The 24,288-nt window shown below is 40.1% G+C and overlaps 1 protein-coding gene and 1 long non-coding RNA gene across 2 annotated transcripts in view; one reads left to right on the top strand and one right to left on the bottom strand.

Moving 5' to 3' along the window:
* Nucleotides 1-13,528, bottom strand: part of sf3b3 (splicing factor 3b, subunit 3) — a 30,851-nt gene extending 17,323 nt beyond the window's left edge. The window contains exons 1-17 of the mRNA XM_080438812.1: nucleotides 13,404-13,528; nucleotides 12,340-12,467; nucleotides 11,731-11,886; nucleotides 10,795-10,965; nucleotides 10,504-10,676; nucleotides 9,468-9,609; nucleotides 8,964-9,076; nucleotides 8,586-8,723; nucleotides 8,251-8,354; nucleotides 7,837-8,002; nucleotides 7,539-7,634; nucleotides 6,992-7,064; nucleotides 5,645-5,796; nucleotides 5,110-5,265; nucleotides 1,669-1,824; nucleotides 889-1,032; nucleotides 299-421 (exon numbers count right to left, since the gene is read on the bottom strand). Coding sequence (XP_080294938.1) covers nucleotides 299-421; nucleotides 889-1,032; nucleotides 1,669-1,824; nucleotides 5,110-5,265; nucleotides 5,645-5,796; nucleotides 6,992-7,064; nucleotides 7,539-7,634; nucleotides 7,837-8,002; nucleotides 8,251-8,354; nucleotides 8,586-8,723; nucleotides 8,964-9,076; nucleotides 9,468-9,609; nucleotides 10,504-10,676; nucleotides 10,795-10,965; nucleotides 11,731-11,886; nucleotides 12,340-12,409 — 2,133 coding nt within the window. The 5' untranslated portion in view covers nucleotides 12,410-12,467; nucleotides 13,404-13,528. The remainder of the gene's footprint in view (nucleotides 1-298; nucleotides 422-888; nucleotides 1,033-1,668; nucleotides 1,825-5,109; nucleotides 5,266-5,644; nucleotides 5,797-6,991; nucleotides 7,065-7,538; nucleotides 7,635-7,836; nucleotides 8,003-8,250; nucleotides 8,355-8,585; nucleotides 8,724-8,963; nucleotides 9,077-9,467; nucleotides 9,610-10,503; nucleotides 10,677-10,794; nucleotides 10,966-11,730; nucleotides 11,887-12,339; nucleotides 12,468-13,403) is intronic.
* A 2,347-nt stretch (nucleotides 13,529-15,875) lies between these two features.
* LOC308091778 overlaps nucleotides 15,876-24,288 on the top strand; it is a 32,866-nt gene continuing 24,453 nt past the window's right edge. Inside the window, exon 1 of the long non-coding RNA XR_013933741.1 lies at nucleotides 15,876-16,231. This is a non-coding gene — a long non-coding RNA (uncharacterized lncRNA). The remainder of the gene's footprint in view (nucleotides 16,232-24,288) is intronic.

Raw genomic sequence — 24,288 nt, 5'->3', positions numbered from 1 at the left:
CCAACTCACACTGTACCAATGATGTGCAGGTACACAAACTGTCGGTCACTCAGTAAAAGATGTTATTAATGCCAAGAGGTACTTGCAAGTGTACATACACATGAAAACCAGTGTGGTGTTGGCCTGAAGTCTTTGCTTTGTGATTTTTTTCAAAAACAAAAATAGATTCCTGGCATTCTGGTGGGCTTTGACGTGTTGCAATCTTGTGGATGAAAAACGACCATAAAGAAATACCCATATGCATGCATGCATGCAAAGTAATCAAATACTTTTGCCCTAGATTGGTTCAGAGACTTACAGCTTCCTGTCCTTGCATTCTCACTCTGAAGAGCTTGACTGGGCGTGACCCCAGGTAGCGTGTTCTGGTGTCAGACAGGTCACCAGTTACTGGATCCAGAACAGTCCTCAGAAGAACACCGTTCTGGAAAGGAATAATGACAATCACAAACAAATATATTAGATCATTACCGTGCTAAAATGTTTCCATCTTCCTGGACTTTTACAAGCACAGGCGGATGCTAGCCAAATACTATTGTGCAAATATGAGCCGGTGTTATGTGTGCCGATTTTAATATTGTTGGCCTGCAAACAAAATTTTCATTTCATAATTTTTGTTAAAACATTTATCTACAATCTTGGCTAACGAAATGTGAAAATGTTATAGAGGCTCATCCTTGAGAATAGATAAATAACAAGTAGCTGGATGAATGAGGCACGTTCCTGCAATATGTTGTTCTAATGTAGACTTAATTTATTATCGTTATTGCATTATTGTAGTTTGATAACTGTTTTTGATTGTTCAAACACTTTGTAACATTGTTTAAAAAAGAGCTATACAAATAAAGTTTTATTATTATTATAATATACAGGTTTATTTGTACTGCATACCTGCAATCCAATGTTGAGGTAGAGGAAGCCAATGGTTCCCTTCTCTCCCAGCTCATCCTGTTTCTCTACTCCTCCCATTTCCACGATACACAGAGACTCTGGCTGAGCCGGCAGGGCCTGCATACTCAAAGGCTGCAGACAGTCCTGCATATGGGGGGAAAATAAAACTAGTTAGAACACACAGAACAACACAGGCTACCCACATCAGACAAGTACAAGCACTGAGAGAGGATTGTACACATTTCCATTTTGCCATGACAGTCAGTGACTCTACCAAAACTGTTTACCTAATTCCCCCAATACTAAGATAGACATTCAGATTAGGCTGACCCAAGATATCTAAAAATATACATAAACAAGGAAAGGAGAGCTCAAACCCCCCTTTCTCTGGGAACCAAGTGGACAGCACAGAATACAAAACCGTCTTATGAGAGAATGTATTCTAGAAAAACATTACTCACATATTTATGAAACCACAGGTCGGTTTACTATATCATTATAAAATAAGTTTCCTTTCCCAACAACTCCACCTGCATTGGGACTGCCCAGTTATGAAAATTCTTTGGTTAGAAGCAATATGCTTAAATTTGAATTTCCCTGTATGCTTTTTTTATTGCTTGCTTCCTTCCAAGCATCAGAGCATCATTAGTACAGTTTTCTCCACTTATTTTTTTTCTTCTTCAAATCACAGAAGATTAACTGGTCACTTGTACATAGTAGTGTATGTCACTTATACATAGTAGTGTATGTATGTATGTGTGTGTCTTTGCATGCTCGTACCGAGGGGTCCAGGGAGATGATGCGGACGGTATTGTCGACCAGTCCCACAGCCAGGAAGCGTGAGCGTTGCTCTCCGGGAGGAACATTGGCGAGGCTCATGCACACCACATCTGCAGACATCTCTTTCCTCTCTGTGTACTCGTTCAGCTGCCCTGACTGGAAATAGGGAGAAGGGAAGGGGAGGACACAATATTTCATAAATGTTTTCTTTTAATAAAATCAATAAGACCTGACAGCAGCTGTAGCAGGAAAGAGGGAAAGAAAGATAGAAGGTAGAGGAGCATCAATATTGCAAGCACTGTTTATTTCAATCTTTTCTGTACAACCTAGTAGTACGCTTGAGACAGTGGTGAGAGGGAGGCAGAAAGGAAATTGTTAATGTGAGTCAGTCAAGTTAAGAAGAAATCTTCAGAGAAGAAACATTCCACTGTTGATCTGGACATGTTCCCCCTTGTACATGGACACATAGTCAGGGGATATTTAAAAAATCTGGGAATAAATTCCTTACCAAGAAATTTCTTCACCAATGTATTTGTATTATAACCTTATGCGGGGGGAAAAAAATCTAAATTTAATTCTGTTTTAAGTAGCATGTGATGGGTCAAACTAGGGTGTTTTTATGATTCTGAATCCATTGCAAGCATTTGTTTTGCACCAAAACCACTCCTTGGGCTAAAAACGGCCATAGCCAACCCTTTTCCAGGTAATCCTTTTGTGTAAAAAGCCCATTGAGATTGGGCCATTTTTAGCCCAAGGAGTGGTTTTGGTGCAAAAAGAATGCTTGCAATGGATTCAGAATCATAACACCCTAGTTTGACCCCTCACATGCTACTTAAAACAGAATTACATTTTTATGGTTTTTTATGGTTTTATGGTTAAGGTTATGGTGGGTACCCCAACTTTCAGCAGCTGTCAAACATTCCCCTAGGGAAACTGCATTTCAGTCTTTGTGAGATGTGTTACTAGACACCTTTACAAACACATTGGTGAAGAAATTTCTTGGTAAGGAATTTATTCCTAGATATGACCTTATTCTGATAATATTCCCTGACTAACAGGGATTAAAGCCCCAAAAAATCCCCATACTGAAAATATTTTTCAGACCATGGGGGGGCGGGGGGGAAGTCTGAGAATGATTTTCAGACCGGGGGGCGCCAAATCTTTGAGTGACAGGACCCTAGCATCCCTACATTTGCCAAAAGTAGCAGATCTACAAGCTAGATCTGCTAATTTTGGCATAGATGTTTGGTGTACGGTGGAAAAAGAGCAGACCAAGTACAGAGGCAAAGGTCAAGTTTACTAAGCATTGTGTGCAAATATCAGAAAATACACATTAACATGAATTCAACATATTAAAGGTAGGGTAAGTGATATTTTTGTGTTAAAACAAAAAGCTTTTTGTTAAAAGGTTAAAGCTCTATATTCTGATAGAAATCATTGCTATAGAGTGTTTGTTCAGTAACAGGAGTCTCTCCAGCTCTTAAACAGAAAATACATTTTCAGGTAGGTGACAGAATATCAGCCAACCAGGAGAAAGTACCCATTTATCAGCTTCATTTTTATAGTTTTATTTTTATAGTGTGTTTTCACCCGGACAGGGGTGAAAAAATAGTTCCGTCCGGCCTGGCGAAGACAATGGCCCCGATTCACTAAGCGATTTACGACCATATTTTGTACTTACCGGCATTTAAGACAAATCCTACACCTGCAGTCAGATTCATGAAAGTTTTTTGGTCTGTGTTTTGAGCGTGAGGTGCGCACGTTCCCAAGTCAGCCCCGAGGCTGTCTTACCAGGGCTGAAATGTGCGTATGTCTTTAGAATGCTTTATTCTTCATGCCAAAATCAATTACAACGGTGGCAAACCTCAAATAAAATCTATATGTGCCCAACATTTGTCAACACATATATATAAAAAATAAAAAATAAATGTCAAACGATGTATTGCTTGTAGCCTATGCATAATATAGACATGATGTAGATTCCACCGCTTTTTATTTATTTTCTAGGCTATCAGTAGCATTTAGAGCTGAATTATTAGGTCCCTCAGTGTGTTTGCCAGCGGGCCATCTCAGCCAAAGTGTCACGTAATAATGAAAATAGGCTATCATGCCTTAATGAAACTGCGGAGGGACTGACGCACCTCCAGTGTCCGTGCCGCGGTATTAATTTGTAATAGCCTACTGTAGGCTACTGTATATTGATCACATGAACGCCACACTCAACAGCCTAATAAATCTTACCATCTGATGAGGAAACTATAGTGGATGAAAGCTGTGTCCAGAAGATCCATTCCCCATTCCGACGTAGGACAGTGATATATTAATCCAAAATTAACTAATCTAATCAATAAGTAATCAATACGCTCTGGTCCATAATCGGATAGCAGCGTTCCACTTGTATGCTGGATTTCATCATCTTTTTACCTCGGTAAAGGTGCGCAATGTTCATTATAAAAGGCTTACATAATATCCTTTCCACGTTTTATTAGCATTTTATTTGGTAATGGGGTTAAACCTTGTAAACTTCTTTATTCTCATTACACATGAGAGCATTTATTATTATGATCCGCTTCCAGACAGAACAGTAAGTTGTCAAGGCGATGCGACGCCGCATCTGTTATCTTTAGACGAGGGACGGCGGAATTGAACTTCAAACTTGCATCAGCGTTGCCAGATGTTGTGAGAGAAATAAGCAACCAGATCTAGGAAAACAAGCCCAAAAGCAGCAACTGGCACTTAGACCATTATAAGCACTTTAATTAAACCGTTGTGAGCTTGTAGATCTGCTATTTAAAAAAGAAATCTTGTAATAAAAATGTGGAATATTTTTTAAACATTCTAACAACACAAATCTGGTACGGGGCTCCAGCTGGCACAAAACATTTTCAGATGGGGCTTATAGGGATAAATTAGCCTACATATTAACTTGGGGGTCCATGACATAAAAATATTTGAGAACCACGGTTAAAATAATTGAACAATTGTGAAGCAAGCCCAAATAACCAACTACACTTTAGAAACAAGCCCAAAAAAACGCACCCCACAGCTACCAATATTTACAAGCAACTTTAGAGAAAAATAAGCCCAAATTCGCTTATAATAAGCAGACATGGCAACACTGTTCAGCATGGTGCCAGATTTGATCAGAGACAAACTGCTGAGTCACGGTTCACGCCTTTTATGGTGCAAAATGGGGCGTGGAGAAATGCAAATGAACCTCTCGGGACATTCACGCCCAGCTGGCTGTCATTATAATATAGACCTGGTCATACGCACGTCTCTGTGATATACGAACCCCTTTGAGAATTGCACGTCAGTTTGTGAGTACCAAAAAATACGACCTCCTTTACGAACTTTATTTACCCCATATTTACGACCAGCATAATGAATCGGGGCCAATGAAACTACCAGGTTGTATGCTTGCTGGAGTATGTTTCTTACCGGGTCCATCTCAAAGTAGACAAGCTCTCCTCCGGTGAGAGCGATGACCACCTGTCGCTGGTTCACAGCACAGCGGACGATGGTCTTTTTCCCAGGGGTCTTCCATTCGTTCACACGTTTGTCTGCTCTGATATGACGGATGCCATCTGGATAAACCTTAAAAAGAACAAGCATGTGATTATTACGTTGCCACGAGGAGATACTAGGCTACAGGAGGAAGACCTGAATTCTGACCAGCAGGAGGAAGACCTGAATTCTGACCAGCAGCACAGCCACCTAGTTCACCTGTGTCCCTGTGATAATGATCACATTTACACACAATTACATCACATTATTAATTCTATAAATCAGTAGTTCCCAATTCTTGTTTCAATGATTTAATGTTGTGTCATTTCACTCTCCACGTACTAATAAATCAATAGTGTTTGATTACAGTCTTGCATGGACTCTATACTCTGATATAGCTAATTATCATTAATATGTATCTATCATGTATCTGTGAGAATTTACACCCTTGAAGGGACTTTTCTCTAACCTGAACCAGAGCGTCTTCACCGAGCAAGGAGCAGGACAGAGTGGGTGTGGTTCCCAGAAAACCAGAGTCCGTCACTTCCTCTACTGTCTCCCCGATGGACAGAACCAGGGTGGCATTGACGAAAGACACTATGATGTAGGCATCAAACTCATCTGATGGCAGAGAGAGGAAAGGAGACAAACAGGGTTAACAAAAACAGTGTTAATAGTCTTAATAAAAATCATGGTGGCGATGTATTAGTCATGAAGTTTCAGCCCAATCTCATCTGGGGTGTGGACGTGCATAAAAGCCAAACAGACAAATGTTTATCCTTTATATAATTTCAAGTATGTTTGCAAAAGAGCTAAATTAACGGCTACGTATTGGACAAGTACCACAATACACAATAAGTAACAGATCTGGTCTTTATAAAATATATATTACACAGACATTTGAATGTTATTGCTTTGGTGCAGATTCAGTAACTTCATGATTTCAAAACCAAGCATGTGCTTAGCCATGTGTTTTAGTCACTCCCGTTCCACAGAAACTGGGGACACTGTCAGAGCAGCCAAGAGTTTGTTTTTGTTCCAGTCCACTGACTTCCTTTGATACAAGTATAGAGGTTTCATCAGGACTGTGCCAGTGCAGTCAAAATGAAACCTAAGGACAAAAATGAAACAGAAAAAACCCTCCAACCCCCCTATAATTTTGAGTTCATATTAGTAATGAAGCTTTCAGCACATGTTCATCTTAAAACAAGATCTGTCTCAAATCACAAATATGGATGTAAATAGTACTAACGTCACACACCTACTAACACACTGCCCTGAGAGTGGGTCTCTGCCAGCTAGTCAAATATCAGTGAACCACAAACCACATGAAAAAAAAACATCCAAAGCTTGTGTACAAACTCAGCATAGCTTTGCTTTCCTTTGTGTCAAATAGTAATGCCAATATAGGAAATGCTCCTGCTCTACTTCAAGCAGGAACTTGTCCACAGTGCAATAAAGACATACACTAGAAATAATTCAAATGAGCACAGAGGGTACTTCTTACAATTCAGTGGGGTTTGGTTTGGTCCCATTTATGACAAATATTAAAATACAAGTATAGAATTCTGTGTATAGAATTACTGTAGTATATAAATGTATATTTACTGATACTTCTAGTACAGATGGAATTGTGTCTCCAAAGAAACCAGTTGCCACAACAGAGAACTATAATCAATATATTATTCATTTGTTTGATATTGTATCCCCAAACAACACAGAACAATTTAGTGGTGTATACATTTATGGTTTAGCAAAGTGAAATAACACTTTATAAACAGACAAAGTAGATTTGAAAGCCCAAATTTCGTTTTACCTTCAACGTGTCTGCGGACAGTCCACACAGCATTAGGACTACCGGGCAACTCTGACACAGCCATCTCTGACACCTTAAGAAACACAGCAGGAAGATTTGGAGTGAGAGAATGGCCATTATGGTACCTTACTTCATGTCCCTTTCCTGATCTATGAAATGTGTGTTGGTGTTGTCTGGCATGGTTATGTCATTGTAATAGGTACTAGAGGATCGGGCCGTTTGGCATGGTTATGTCATTGTAATAGGTACTAGAGGATCGGTCCGTTTGGCATGGTTATGTCATTGTAATAGGTATAAACCATAGCAGAACAGGCTCATGACACCCCCAGGAGGCTCAACAGTTAACTGCATGCATGCCTGCCTGTCTGATCTTAATACTGACATTAAATTATTAGATATATACACATACAATTACGTTAACACATATTTCTGCGTGCCACATCTGCACAGCAGGGATCAGAACAATAAACTCTTGAATTTAATCCAGAACATGGATGCAAGAAGAAAAATAATAAACTTGAAAATAGAACTTGAACTGTGTTTGTACCTCTAGACCGTGTCTAAGAACCCTGAGAGTAGACTTGGGTCCTCTTCCACAAGCCACGTACAGCTGAGGGGTGTCCTCATTGGCCAGATCAGCTATCTGTCAAACACAATGGGAGGAATAGAGGACAATCAGGAATTACCACCACTCTCAGAAAAAGTCCATACAGTACTAAACAGTCTGTATTAGGGCTGCATGATTATTTTTGATAAACAGACAAGACAGAAGATATAGCAAACACAGACGAGAGCGGTCTAAATCCTGGTGCTGTAGAGAACAAAATGGAACAGGTGAGACGCACCTGACAGGACATGATGGGAGACAGGTTCTCCGATTCGTCCACCAGCACCAGGTTCTTCAGGGGACGGGGCTGGAAAAAGAAGGTGTCTCCCTCCTCCAGTGGCATTGCAGACGAGAACTCCGGTTCCTCGTCATCATCACCCAGGTGGGCGATCTGATATAGGTAACTATAGAAACCGGAAAGGGAAGTGATAAAATGTGAGTTGGAGAGCAAAAGATAAATAGAGAGAGTGTGTAGGAAAGTTATTTTGTGGTGGAATGCAAGAACAGAAACGTTAAAATCTCTTTTCTGCATAGACCAAACTTACTCAAATTACAACAACCACCTAATCACAGTGACAAGGAAATTGCATGTATGTAAACATACATAATGTGTCAGAAAGCAATGGAGTAGGAGTCAAAAACAGTTACTTACTGGTTTCCAAACTCAGATGACACAAACAGGAAGCCAGTCTTCAAAACACACATGGCTGTTGCCACAGGAATTGTGTCAAAGTACTTCATCCTGATTTCTGTTACCTACGAAACACCACATACTGGTTTAGATTAATGCAGTACAATTTAGAATTAAGCCGTCCAATAAGCTGTTTCCCAAAATATCCCAAAACGTATTGTATTCCAAAAGGCAGTTCATAAGGTCCAAATTTGACATGACCATGGGAGCACTGATTATCTAATGTGCCAACACTAGTCGGTAACCTTTATCCATTCACAACACCTTTCCTCCTCTCTCCCTCCCTCCTTTCTCACCATCTCTTCGTCCGTTTCCAGGGTAACTTTAAAGATGTCTCCTTGCTCAGTCTGAGCCAAGAAAAAGAACATGGTCTTGGTCTTGTGGGTGGCCGAGCAGACAAATATCATCCCACGCTCTGGGTCATCCAGATCATTCTGTGGAGCAAAAAAGTAAAGGAGAGGAGGGGAAAAGAAAGGCAGAGTCAACCCAGAGAAAATGTGAACAGGAATTGAACAGGCCAATAATGTAAATTGCTACCAGCCACAAATGGCATTTAGTTTAAATAAAAGTCTGCACATTTGAGGGCACACAAAGCTACATTGTGCCATGTATTGCATCTGTCAGTTCACACATGTGGAGGTCTTAGATGGTATGGGTTTGTAATCGAGCCTCACCCTACGACGTGGGATTGGACAACGGATGTCAGGCTGGTCTCCAAAGTTCTTGTAGGTGATGTAGTTTTCAGAGCAGATCAGAACTCCACTGGGCCCATCAGAACCACCAGGGACTAGAGTGGAGAAGAAATAGAGTTCATGTGGCCTATGTTTCCAAGCTAATTCTTTCTGTACTTGAAAAGGGATATGCGGATCAGGCTGCTTCTGTAACAAAAGCCCTGATGGCCACCATATAATTTACATGAAACAAAGTAAAATCAAATGCAGAAAGGTATGCCTCAAAAAGTGGAAGGAAATATCTATAATCGGAACCAGCGATTATCAGACGCGACATTCATGATTTATATAACTTTTTATTAATATCGGCATCTGTGTTTTGACGGACAAAAACGGCCGATGTTGCCTTTTGCTCACAGCGCACATAAATGTACCACTGGAGATCAACATAACTCGCTTTGGTGAAAACCCAACTTAATATGCATGCATGACCAGCTCCTTCCTTACCAGTGATGAGGAAGTTTCCATGCTCTTCCAGGGCCTCACTGTACTTTCGGACCACATGGTTCAATCCCAGGTCCAGCTCGTAAAAGGTCAGCGTCTGCTGAGTGTTGGCTGCTGCCTCTCCTGTGGGATCATTGTCAGCCTCCTGAAAAGGTCACATAGGAGGTCAAGGTCTCAGCAATCAGAGTGAATTGTTATTGTGATCCCATTGCTGCACATTCTGCATCTAAAATGAACACCAAGTATTATTTTTTTTTTACAGTTCTAAATGCAAGTATAGCCAACATGGCAGTATGCTACCAATATTATCACTGGATAATTGTGAATCTGTGCAATTGTATGAAATAAACCATCTAAGGACCCGTCTTGTCATCTCTATGTCAGTATTATTCTGTAACTCTTCACTGTATAAAAAAAAAGGCAATAATAATTAGAATAAATTGTAATAATTATAGCTAAATAAGTATGTTTCAGTATTGTGGTCATGTACTGAATGTATGGCTCCCTATTTTAGTAATTCCTTGCAATTAAATGTATGGTGATTAGATTACCCAGCCTGATCTCCAGAGAATACCGTAACATTGCACGGAACGAGTGCACTTCATTCCGTGGATAGTCGCCTCGGAACTCCCAAATTGCGTGCATATGTACGGCGAGTCCCACGGTGGGCGTAACCAATCGCAACACGGAAAAACCCGGAAGCAGAGCAGTCCGCACAATAAAATTTACGATTCTGTGCCTATCGGTACATAACTCAAACGGCGCTGAGTAGGCACAGGCGAATGTCCCACCGTTCAGGACGGCAACTCGGTCGCCTTAGCTCCCTCGGTGGTCCTTCACGGGGTGACAATTCGCCTGTGACTGCGCGCCTCCGAAATGGTTGTGTCACAAAGGCAGCGCCGTACCATATGCACGCAATTCGGGAGTTCCGAGGCGGCTATCCACGGAATGAAGTGCACTCGTTCCGTGCAATGTTACGGTAATCTCTGGAGATCGGGTTGAGATTACCTATTGCTATTATTTTGTATACAGACCGTACCTCATAATCCATTTCCAGGCAGGCAAACATGGGGTTCTCAAAGCCTACATCCACTCCTACCACATGGTAGACCAGTGTGTTTGCTTTATGGGCCTCCAGTGGGGACGAGATGGTCAGTCTGGCTGCTGCATCTCTGTTCAGAATATATACCAACTTCTGTTTCTCTGTGGCTCCTGGACAGAAAGACAGAAGAAGAAAGACAATATGAATGTTTCAATCCACTTTAGGTGACATTCCAATGGTTTTCAACCTATCATCACTTAAGTTACCCAATTATGTAAAGTTTTGTACCTATCATGACAGCTCTGCCTTTTGGATCAACGGCAAGAAACTGCCCAGGGACGATGCGCCGGCAGCCACTCTTCCCAAATGTTTCCTGATGGATCTTCTCAAACATGTTCTTGGAGGGATGATACTCCAGGATGACAATTCGACCACTGTCACTGCCCACCACAATGTAGTCTTCATAGTGCAGAGCAGAGAGAGAGTGAATGAGATATAGACAAAATGCTGTCCATCAAAATGGTTTAAAGGGATAGTTCACACACACAAAAAATAAGATTCTATCGATTAGTCACCCCATGGAGACTTGAATTCATGCTTCATAAATGAATGACCTACGCTCAACTGAGTATGTCCCCCAAGCAAGAATCAAACTAAGAACAACTAAATAGCGTCAATGAATGGAGAGCATCTAATGGCAACTAATATGTAAATTGAAACAGCTGTAAGCTATAGACATTTGATTGGTCAGGGGCCAGAGAAATCAAATGAGGCTTTCTGACAGAAATCCAGGTGTAATGGGCAGCTTCCTTTGTAGGCAATGCACCAGTATTGTATACACGAGACCTTTCAGGCCTCATTTTCTCAAGATAAGCCTCATGCCATTTAAAAGCAGCTGTACTTATTAGCTGTACTTAGTTTCATATTTTGATGATTCATGTAGGGAAGATTCACGGACCTTATAGAGGTCATTTGAGGACAATGAACTGTATCCAGTGCACATGATCTCATCAGGGTGCACATTACCCATGTCTTTCATCATTAAGGAACATAGTCCATATACTATACAAAGAAAATATATTTTTGGCAACAATGATTTCCAGGAGAAAATGCGGCGCAGTTATTGATGAATTGGGTAACAAGATGTGACTTGTTTTACGATTACAAATACAGTAAGAACAAACACATGAACAAAAGCATTCACAAGTATGTGCCCCCACACACCTTTGGTTCCTCCAGTGAGTCTAAATGCCATCAGGGACCTTATGATACCAAACACCTCCATGGTGAGCAGAGTGTGAACCTTGCCCGTGTTGGCATCTGGACGCAGCAGCTCTATGATCTTTCCCCGGGAAACAACAATCTCCTGCAACTTGGTTCCTACCAAGAGACAAAAGCATTAGCGTAGAATAGATCAATGAACAACTGACAGCAATCTTGTGTGCCATTCACAAAGAGTTGTGGATGCATTTAAAGAAACTGAATTATGAATCGATCAAATAGATGCATAAACAGATTAGGAGGCAGGCAAGTTGCAAAAAAGAATAAAATGAAAACAGAAAATTACCAAATTTACAATAGAACCGGTACTAACATGCAAACTGTATCCCATATAGCATTAAAATATTATCTGGATAAGGAAAAATGCATGTTTATGTCAGGTGTAATGGGGGTCGGTGTTCAAGAAGAAAACCTTTTTAATAAGACGTCACACAGGAAAAGAAAAATATACTAAATAAAAGGTGGCAGGGAGCATACAGAATTGACAATAAAGATGAACATAGACATGGCCTAAATCAAGAAAACGCACATTCTAACATGCTGTGATCTCACCTGAGAAGTTGCCATGAATGGCATGTGTGATGCCAGTGGCCCTCTGCAGGGTGAGGTTGTACAGAAACATGGCTGCCTGTCGACAGGTTCCTCAGGTGCCGTTTAGAGAGCCCTCAGCCCACCTCAAACTAAAAATAAACAACGGGGGAAATATTTACATACTGATATAATGAATGTGACAAAATGCCTCCAGTCCATGCTTCCTGTGTTTAATATAAAAAAAATGGAGGGAGAGTTGCAATGTAAAACAATTGCTCTGGTCTAGTGTGAACAGTAAGGATGTAAACAGTAGCACTATTGATTGATTGAACTGTTTACTGTACATATTTTTCTTTTTTATTACTACTTGTATATATTATGTTTTGCATATTATTGCATGTCTTTAAATGTCTCGATGAATTGAATACACATTGAATCCTCAATTGAAGTAAGCCCTGGGCTTTTTGGGGTTATCCTTTTAGCATCCTTTTGTATAAATCTGTACCACTGTACCTTTTTTGCAAACTGTTAATAAATCTTTCAATCAATCGATCAAATAATTGCTCTAGTGTGGACATAACACTACTACTTAAGAATGTAAACAGCAGCACTAAATGCATTAACAAGTGGCTGGCCAACGGATTTTGTTTTAAGGCTTTTTGACTACTAACGTACACATTTAGCATTGTTTATTTTGAAGTTTCTAACTAAATAACGTGTCCTATTATAACGTATAAGTGCCCCTAGCTAAGCAGTGTTAGTAAGCAGGCTACAATAACAGTTAGCTAGCTTGCATGCTACATAGCAACATAATAGTAAACATTCCAAATATGCCATATAAAAGGGGTCTGCAGGCAGATCGCTCCTTCTAGGCTTGTAGTTGTACCTAATTTCGCACTAATACTCGTTACAATTACGTTAAAACACTAGCCAGCAGGTTCCATTCATTCAAAGTGCCACTTCTCTCATTGGTACATCCTTGTAGTTTCAAGCTATATTATCGACTGTCGGGTAAACATCGATGCATGCATATAACGACCTTGTGGTTCATTGAGATGTGTAGGTGCTAATAAAAGAAGTTTTACCAATTGTGGATATACGATGATTCCGATATCGAGTGGATTAAAGATTGGATCAAGATGAATAATTTCAGTTTTCAAACTACTTTGTACGGGAACGCTGAGCCGCCGTTTGTTTAAGGGTCCTGCGTGCCCGTCTGGCGACATAGCATCATCATCAATCTTGCCAGGTTTTGTGAGACAAATAAGCAAACCGGTCTAGGAAAACAAGTAAAAAAATAAGCAACTTTGGCCACATGAGCACTTTAAACTCTATTTGGAAAATAGATCTACTATTTTGAAAAACTCATGCAAAATAATGTGGATTGTGGAATATTTATTTATTCTAACAACACAAATGCTCCATGGCACAAAACATTTTCATGAAAATATTTGAGAGCCACTGGTTTAAATAATAATTACAAATTTTGGGAGCAAGCCCAACTACACTTTGTAAACAAGCCCAAAAAACAGCAACCCGCAACTACCAATATCTACAAGCAACTTTACAGAAAAGAAGCCCCAAGTCGCTTATGATAAGCGGACATGGCAACACTGGTAGTCTTCAGTCTTGAGGTAGTCTAGGAAGTGCCTGACAAAAATCTAGGTGTTGTTGTAGCACATGTTGTACAGTAGATGGGGACAAACCATAGAGTTAAAAAAATAAGGGGGACAAACACAGTTTAACCAGACCAAATCGCAAACAATCTCATCGCCATGTTCAAATTCAATATGACCAGGGCTGTTTGTACAAATGATCACTTCCTTGGATTGTTTAATTGTTCAATCCTGCTGAATAATTAATCTCCACTTTGCAAAGGATTGCATAATTGTGAGGTTTTACTGAGTTTCTCAAACATTTATTGTTCATGTTATTCTTATTTGTATTATTATTTAATTTAATACCAAAACGAATTGTAAGTTTCATATTTGTATTTTTTCTTTTTCTTTTCATGTGACTTTTTTTCCTTCATCTTAATTTGTATTACACTTCAATGTGCAATAAAGCTATATTAATATAGTTTAATATCAAGTTTACAATTAGGATATAATAATAATAATAAACTTTATTTGGATAGCACCTTTCATGACATGAAATGCAGCTCAAAGTGCTTTACATAGCAAGAATACAATTACAGAAAAAGTACAACTAATTTAACAATAAAGCAAAAAAAGAAAAGCAAAACAACATTAAAATAATAGCAAAAGGCAGTGAATCAGGCAAAACAGTGAGGATATGGCTGGAAACACAAATCCCCGAGGACGATGATGCGTGGTGTATCGGGACTACAAGTTCCAAAGTTCTTTGCGCGCATCAGGAATGCGGGGACCCAAGATAGCCAGGGTAAAGGTTGTCGACTTTGACCGGCTGATGGGTCAAGGGTGGGACCACTACTCTGCCCATCTGTTCTGTTATTCCGGCTAGCTAGAAAATGGAATATAGTAATATAATATATAAATATATATAAATATAATATATAAATATATATAAATATATATATAAATATAATATATAAATATATATATATATATATATATATATATATATATATATATATATATATATATATATATATATATATATATATATATATATATATATATATATATATATATATTTATATATATTTATATATTCCACATAAAATATTCACCACTCCATTTTCCGTGGTAAAAAAAAAAAATATAAATATATTTGTGAACAGTCTTTGTCATTGTGGAGGCAGATAATGCGTTTGTGACAACAGTAATGAAGAAAAAAATCGTACAGAGAAATTTGCCGCCAGGCCAGTCCATGCGATTCCGAACTACAAAACGCTCAGCGCCTTCTGGTTCAACCGTTCAAGTGACTCTCTTAACCACGTATTGTCTTTGTACGGGGGGTCGCTGTTCTCCGGGGCTGCCGTCGGGGTCTACGTTACGCAGCCAGTCAACCAACCAGTCAACCAACGAGGATTGTCCTCCCTCAGTGTTGCCATGTTGGCTTATTATAAGCGACTTTGGGCTTCTTTTCCTGTAAAGTTGCTTAACATATTCCAAATGTTCAAATTCTTTCCAAGATTCTTTTGAAAATAGCAGAACTACAAGCTCACGACGCGTTGTGAGATTGTAGATTGGCTATTTTCAAACAGCCGATGTATTATGTTAAACAAAGTGCTCATGACGTAGCCCTAGTCGCCTCTTTTGGGCTTGTTTTCATCGACTTAGTTGCTTATTTCTCTCGCAATACCTGGCAACGCTGCTGCGAAGACACCAGAGCCTTAAAGAGAGTTCTGACACTAGCGTCGACTCCCATTGTAAGAATGGAATGCGGAAGTGCTCTGTCTATCTCAATGAGATAGTTCCAATGTTTGGAACTATAGCCCATAGGAGCCCGCTTTGCGGCGAGATCAAAGCGTGTCATTACTCTCTTTTAAATTACTCTGGAAGACACCAAACCAGCCGCCTCTCCTCTCCCTCCCGACCTGTCGTTTAGGGCCGTCCGAGAGGAGAATGCTTTCTGTCGATTGAAAACAACCTCATCACCAGTAATTTTTTATTTCGGGTTGCATATTTAGCCTTCTAACATCTGGAATGTGATATGATAGCTCCGCAGAGATTGGAAACATAGCTTGTATGTTATATGTTATCCTTTGACCATCGTATATTGCTTGTGTGGGTCCATCTTACCAATCAGTATGGTATAGTATAGTACCATCAGACATGATGTATCATAATAGATTCCACCAACATCAGAGTACAGTACGAATCGGAGGGTGACGTGATGAACGACTAGACGTACAAGACCAACATCAGCAGCAGCATTGGGACCTCACACATCGAGGATGAGGATGGCAAGATACCGATTCAACTAGGTGAGTGAAACGATCTGTACTTGCAGGATTTTATAGATGCACTGGCCCAAGAGTTGTTCACAGTTAAAACAGGAGGAGTGGAATGCATCATGAAGAGGCGAGACCCTCGCTTGTTTTGTGGAGTGGTCTTATTTCTGGGGTTTGGCTGATGTTTGCACGGCTTAACTCGGAGCTACACTCACTGTACACATTCTCTCTTATTCCCTATCTGCTTTCTTTCACTCTGCTTTCACTCTTTCTTCCACCTCTTTCATCTCTCCTCTCCCCACTCATTCACCATTTACTCGGCCCTTAATTTCAACCCTCTTCTTCACATCATCTCCCCATTTTCTGTAGCTATATGCCCCCCTTTCCCCTCTTTCCCCTCTTTCCCCATCTCTTCTTTTTCTCCTCTTCTGCTTTATCCTTTATACTTATACTAGTTTCCTTTCCCCCAATTCCACTCTCTCCTCCTCTGTACTTCGTGTTCTCTCTCCTCTGTCTCACTTTGGTTCCTCTGCTCTTCATTTATCTCCTTCTCTAATCCAGTGGTTCTTCTCAACCTGTGTGTCTGGACCCCCAGAGGGTTCCCCACATGATTTTGAGGGGGTCTCCAGATGACAGTAAATTGACAATTTAAGGACTTTTAAGACATACAAAAAAAAAAGAAAGAAAGAAAAGAAAAAATACCATTACTGCACCAAAAGTAATCAACAAACTAGACTATAAAAACTTGTCAAAATTGGGCAAATTGTTAACAAAATAAATAAGAAAGAGGCAACAATTATGATAGAACGCCTCGTGTTGTGAGCTTGTAGATATTCTATTTTCACAATATTTATCTGTGGAACCGAGTCAAACAAAATGTTATGCCTCAACTCCTACATACCAAGTGCTTGTCAGGGTGGGGGGCCCCCAGTTCAAAAAATGATTATTTTGGGGGGTCTCGGCCTGAAAAGCTTGAGAACCACTGCTCTAATCCTCCCATTCCCTATTATAATTCCCCCCAGCCCAGCACAGACTCCTCTCTGCTCTACTACCCGCTATTTACCAACCCAATCAATTTGCCTGCTTGTGCCACTAGTGTTGCTAAGAGACAGTAGGCTGTGGATAGACAGAAGGGCACCTGCACAAGGAGAGGTGACACAGATGAAACATTGCTGGGGACACTTCACACTTTACATTTGCAGCAGAGTGGACGTTTTTAGGTCCTACCAAGTTCAATGGCAGACGCATGAAGTTTGCTTAATGTCATGATTTATGCAATATTTGTTCTATAGCCTTATTATTTGCTGGTAATTACAATGTCACACATCTGCTAAGAATACAACCCTGTGTGTGTGTGTGTGTGTGTGTGTGTGTGTGTGTGTGTGTGTGTGTGTGTGTGTGTGTGTGTGTGTGTGTGTGTGTGTGTGTCTGTGTCTGTGTGTGTGTGTGTGTGTGTGTGTGTGTGTGTGTGTGTGCAAAATCGACCAGATTTAAACAATAACATATCATGATGGTTATCAATCTTTTATCAATCCAAAAGAAGACAGTGTTTGGTCTTATGATATCTCAGTCTGCACCACATATCCCTGCTTGATATGTCCCCTTGGTGTTTGGGTGATATATCCTTATCCTTATACTACAATTTTGTGTGTTTGTGTGTGCTCCTTCCCTCAGCAGATCAGTTGTCCAATTGCCGCCAAACTTGGGACAAATATCGCTCATGGGCCTGAGCCTAGAACTGGCTACTTTTCTTTTTACTTTACGTTTGTGGAAAGTATGTACATTTTCCCAGAAACAGTCCTTTTTGCCCCAGATTTTGGCCACTAGGGTGCCTGCCCGCCTACTGCACATGTGCTGACTATTAGTTCACTGAATGTAGGCTAATCTAATCCCGGAGCCAGTTTGCCTTTCAATAACTGCATTTAGGCATACCAACAAAACAACATGTTTGTGTAAGAAGTGACTCTTACAACTTGGCTTCTACTAAAATTGTTGAATTAACTTATTCAGCTACATTGAACCCTGTTTTTTTCTGACATATATGGCAAATTTCATTTTAATCTTATGATAATTAATACATGAATGACATTTTATAAACTATTGTATCAGGGCACTGACAAGGTCATCAGACGGGTGGGGGATCCTCTCAGTAAACTGTGACGTTTGGCCCATTCATCAATCAAATAAACATGTACGCAATAAGTTAATGAACTATGACGTACATTTCCCTATATGCAATGTGCAATGGGAGTGCCTGCCATAGGGTGCCTGCAGGAGTTTAGATCCCATAGCCTGAGAGGAAGTTCCAGTAAACGTTTTGCACACTGACTGATCCACACTGACTGAACACAATGCAGGCAGAAATCCAGCCAAGCACTGAACAAACTGGTGAAGGAATCATTTGAATGAAACAACTTTTTAGTGAACTGAACTGAAAATTCAATACATTAAAAGGAACGATAATTGCCATTCCATTCACTACCTGCCTCAGTGTTCGCTCATGGCCAGCTGTACAAAACCTTCTCCAGGGAAAGGGAATTCTCGATGTACTAATAATAGCCTATAATCTAATAAATGACTGAAATGTTTGAATCAATAACATAACTTGTTTTGCATAATGTAATAAGTTATTACATTACTGGCTTTACTTTACTTCATTTGTTTATTTAGACGGGACACCGCATATTAATGAACAATACATATCAATATATTGTAAATACACCGGATTTAGCAAAGATGCTAATTTACATCTGCAGTCCACATAAAAACACATAAAAACAATAACAGGCAGACAGTGGAGTACATTTCATTACATTATACAGGGAAAACAGAGCATAATACAGAGGCACCAAACATGTACAAAAAGTGCAAAGTATATCTATTTAAGACTAAGACTAAAACATGGTTACTGCATTATTGGCTGGGTAAAAAGTAGCCAATAATCTAATAACTGCCAATAATGTAACAACTGCCAATAACAATACTTTTGTGACTCCATTCTTATATATTGTCTAAAAAGTGTCACACTTCCATGATACTTTATGTATTTGTTTGAAGTTCTTGCAGCTGAGACTTATCTCTGGCCCTGCCTTTTCAACTCCTTCACCATTTGAAAAGTTAAGTGTGTGAGGTGGTAACATGTTACATTATGCAAAACAAGTTAATGTTATTGATTCAGAAATGCTGATCAGTTATTAGATTATTATTAGATTGACTATTATTACAACAATAAATAATTGGGTGTCACATTATATTATTTGGAAGTTATTACGTCATCGGCTGCTACAAACCCTCCCTGATTCTTTTCTACTGTATATTGACATACTTTGTTTCTGCTAAGGGTCACTTAATCTAAAACAACAGTTAAAGATTTTCTGTGATGGGCGACTTGATCTGTAAGTAAGCAAGAGATTCAGCAGAATAAAATAAACACTTAGGCTATTTAGTAAGCCAACAGGGACAGATTTTCTCTAAGAACAAAATGCAGACTTTGGTGCTTTGGAAACATTAAGTCAATATCATGCCCTTATATTGCATCTTTTTTTTTATTGTGCAGTCTTAGTGAAGAGTTTTGTGCAAGGAGAAAGTGTAGGACTCACAGGAGAAACACCAACTCAAGCTGTAATAGGCAGGCTTTGCGATCAAAACCTTTAATCACATTAATCCTGTAGCTCATAGAGACAAACAGGAAAGCAAAATCTATTCCCTCTCTCCTCCGCTCTCCACCGCTCCATTCAGTACCGGGGACTGTGTTTTGTCATATCCCAAATTGATTCACATTTCGTGCACACTTTGCATTGCGCTTTACAATTAATTTGGCTATATTTGAATTGAACCGACGATTGGACTAATCCAATCGCCGATTGCAATATATTGCTCCTATCGTCCAAGCCTAGTGGGTTGTGGTTTTTAGGGCATTTATTCACTTTGGTAACATCTAAGATCGTTCAAGGTCAAAGATCATGTTGCCAAATGAAAGACAACAAGTGACTTCCCATTTGTCCCTATTAGTAAACTTGTCCATAACCTTTAACAGCTTTTCCATATTGAAAATGTAGTTGAAAATATGTAAATAAATATATAAATACAAAATCAATCAATCAAATCAAATCAAATCAAATTATCAAATTAATTCATTTATCTGTTGCACCCAAATCTGTACAGACCCCATGTCCATTCAATATCAAATTGACCTTTAAGTTTCTCAGATGTCATTTTCCTGTGTCTCTCTCCAGTAAACAGTCCAATCAAGAACACACATTTTGCACAGGTATAAACACACAAGGAAAGATCATACAGTTGCACACAACGCTCCGTAATAGTACCACGGGACGGTAGTGCTATGTAGCTAATAGTACCATAGGATCAAGCTGAGGCTCCAAAGGTCAGTAATAGGATTCCCTCCTCTAACCCTAGTGCTTCCCACAGGGCACACACACACACACACACACACACACACACACACACACACACACACACACACACACACACACACACACACACACACACACACACACACCACACAAACACACACACACACACACACACACACACACACACACACACACACACACACACACACACACACACACACACACACACACACACACACTCCCCATTATACTCTTTCTACATTCAAAGAACAGATTTAAAGTGTAAATCCCCACTGCTGAATTCTTTGAATTGATTTAGTCAGCTCACTGGCCTGTCAACTCTCAGGCCCAATGAGCAGCAAATGTAACTGGTTTGAAACTTCGGGGGGGAGAGGGGGGGGAGGGGCGGTAAAAAAAAAATGTAATCTTGGATTCCTGGTGGGTAAAAAATGTGGCTGTGACAGCAATTCTGATAGCATAGTTGTGGAATTCTTATGATCCAACCTAAACAATGCCTCGAGGTAAGGCGCCTCCAGTGAAGATCAGCTAATGGAGCTTCATAAAAGGCTAATGAGGGCAAAAGACAGCCAAGAAATGTTCTCTTGGGGTATACACAGTATGTAAAAATGTTCCATAAAAAATGTCCAAACGTATGTGTTATACACATACAGTGCACATTACTTTCATGTCATTCTGCTTTCTCCCCCATCTTTTTCGGTATCTCAAACACACACATAGACACTTATCTAAGTGTCTAAGGCTAATCCTTTCTAAGCCATTTAACCCTATTCCCCTTCACACACAATCTGAATTCACAGAATCACCCACATTTAGTTAATCCTTTTAAATGACTCACGCCATGTCAAACCACAGGTAGCTTTGCATTGTACCGCGTACTGTTTAAATTTTGTTTGTCCTTTTTTTTACCAGGATAAAAAACACATTGAAATTTTCATTTATTTTTCAAGTGGGCCCTAGACAAGAAGGCGCAGCAAACGGTTTCATCACCTATGCATAACCACATCATTTATTGATTGTGGCGTGTGCCTGCTTTCGTGCGTGCGTGCGTGTGTGTGTGTGTGTGTGTGTGTGTGTGTGTGTGTGTGTGTGTGTGTGTGTGTGTGTGTGTGTGTGTGTGTGTGTGTTGTAATACAGTACAATGTTTATTCAATTCTGTCACAATAAGAAAGACACAGAGTTGCAGGGCATAATTGAGAAAGTGTAAGGAATATGGCAGATATGGAAGAGGCTGAAAGAGTGTTAGTGAGAGAGAATGTGTCCATGTAAAAGGTATTTGTGTGTGTGTGTGTGTGTGTGTGTGTGTGTGTGTGTGTGTGTGTGTGTGTGTGTGTGTGTGTGTGTGTGTGTGTGCATGTGCGTGTGTGTGCGATGCGCGTGTGTACGTCTCCCATCTGTTCCAGCTGGCAGGTAGATAGACAGTCAGAGCCATTTATCACATCAGCTTACTGGCCATCTGAGGGCTTTGTTCCCTCCGGATTATCATCCTTTCTCTAATTGCTATATGGCCTCACCTGGGGGAGCACAGTGAGAGTTGTATAGCTCTCTGAAAATGTTTTAATATAACTTTTATATAACCATTAAGAAAATATTTGTATTTACCATGTCGGTCTGGCGAAAGGTAAAGCCTATACAAAAGACAGTTCTGACAGTTCACATTTTTGTAGCAATTTGTGTAGAACCACCAATTTCTTTGGCAGCTTGACTACCTTAATCATAACAAACACAAAGAAAATAGCAGGCACCACAATACACAGACATTACGTTAGACAACAAGAACATTTTAATAAATGAATGAAAATAAAATAAAATGAAATAGACGAACACAAGAACATGATTGTATATTCCAGGTTACCAGAGTCTTTTTCCTTTTTTATATACAGTCTAGAGTAGACCATATCCGTCGGGGGTTATGAGCACCCAAAGTGCGCCATGGTCCGCTTGTTTCACGGATGCTCCGCTTGTTTCACGGATGTGGCAACACCGGCGCTTGTTTCACGCACATGATTTGGCAACCTTGTATCTTCTCCATATTTCAACTTTTTTACAACGGTGTCTCTTGAAAGTATCTTGACCTGAGTTGGCTCTGTACTTGAGCCATTTTTTCCCGGCTACTGTACATTCTACACCAAATCTCTTTGCCAAAAATAGCAGATTGCTGTTCCTAAATGTTTTATGGACATTCTACTCTGAGTCTGAATATGTACAGTAGGTGCCTCTATCTACCTGTAGATAAAGCTGTGTTGAAGGTAGGATGGCTAGTGGCCTTATGTTATTCTTTTGTGCTGTATTTTATAGTATGTGGTTCACCGGTATCATCATGTGACAAGAGTGTGCATTTAAAGATGGCATGAAGAAGAGCATTACCTCAAAACATCACTATGCCAAAAAGTTGCACTTATAAATGCCCAGGTGATCAGCTATGTTTATCTACTTTTCTATTTATTAGTTTTTTGCCTCTGTTGTTTGTGTGTGTCTCCCTCTCTTCCTCTCTCTCTCTGCATCACTCATGTCTTGCTGTTCAGACTTTCATCTACTGCTGATAGGCCACAATTCCCCTGGCTGGTATCTGTCAAGTGTTCATCTATATCCCATAACCTTCTCATCTTTGAGTCTCTCTTCTTGCCTTTCACATTTCTCTTGGGCATTGGAAGCCCCCCAGGGGAGAAAGTGGAGAAGAGATAGGAGATCCCTCCTGTTTTCCTTTCACAGAATATGTAGGACTTAGGCCCGTTTATCGGCTTCCTGTGAGCCCAAAGAGACACACAAGTCTATTGGAACCAAACATAACTTGAATTAGAGATAGATTCCATTAGATTTCCGTGGTTGATCGATCTAGCCTGCCACCAAGAAACCAATTGCATCACCCTAAAAGCCATTAATCAGAAAACCTCTTCATACTGTTTTCTTTTGCAAACTGGTTTTTCCAACCCGATCGCCAGAGGAAACGTTGTCATTGAACGTTTTTCAAATTCCGTGCATAGACAACTGGAAAACCCGAAAATCCGTGCATAGCCGCCTCGCATCTCCCCCATTGTGACTAATCCATTTCGGAGGCGCGCAGTCTCAAGGGAACTGTCGCCACGTAAGGGACCACCGAGTGAGCTAAAGCGAGCGAGTTGCCGTCCCGAACGTTGCGACGTTCCCTTGAGCCTACTCAGCGCCGTTTGAGTTACGTACCGATAGGCACAGAGTCGTAAATTTTGTTGTGGGGACTGCTCTGCTTCCGGGTTTTTCCGGGTTGCAACTGGTTACGCCCACCGTGGGACTCGCCGTACATATGCACGGATTTTCGGGGTTTCTAGGCGACTATGCACGGAATGACGTGCACTGGATCCGTGCAATGTATACTAAATTCTTGGAGATCAGGCTGGGTTTTTCATAAGTATTTCTCTCTTTGGTCTTTGATTTTATGTTTATGGCAGTAATAATTAAGTAGCGATAGCATATTGACACAAGGCAGCGCATACTGACTGCAAATATGACTTGAGAAACTGACAGAGGTAACATTTTCCATTGGAAGTAAGGTCTCAATGGCAATATCAATATGATATTTATACCCTGGCTGGTATAAATACAAGCACAATGAAACACTTATTTCCTATGTGGAATAGTCCTGATTGGACCATAACTTGTCTGGATCCCTTATCATCTCCACAACAGAATATATCTGGATATGAATTCCAGTATCTTTCCAAA

Source organism: Gymnoscopelus braueri (assembly GCF_963280865.1).
Source record: "Gymnoscopelus braueri genome assembly, chromosome: 9".
NCBI lineage: Eukaryota > Metazoa > Chordata > Actinopteri > Myctophiformes > Myctophidae > Gymnoscopelus > Gymnoscopelus braueri.
This window is presented reverse-complemented; position numbering and strand designations above follow the sequence as displayed.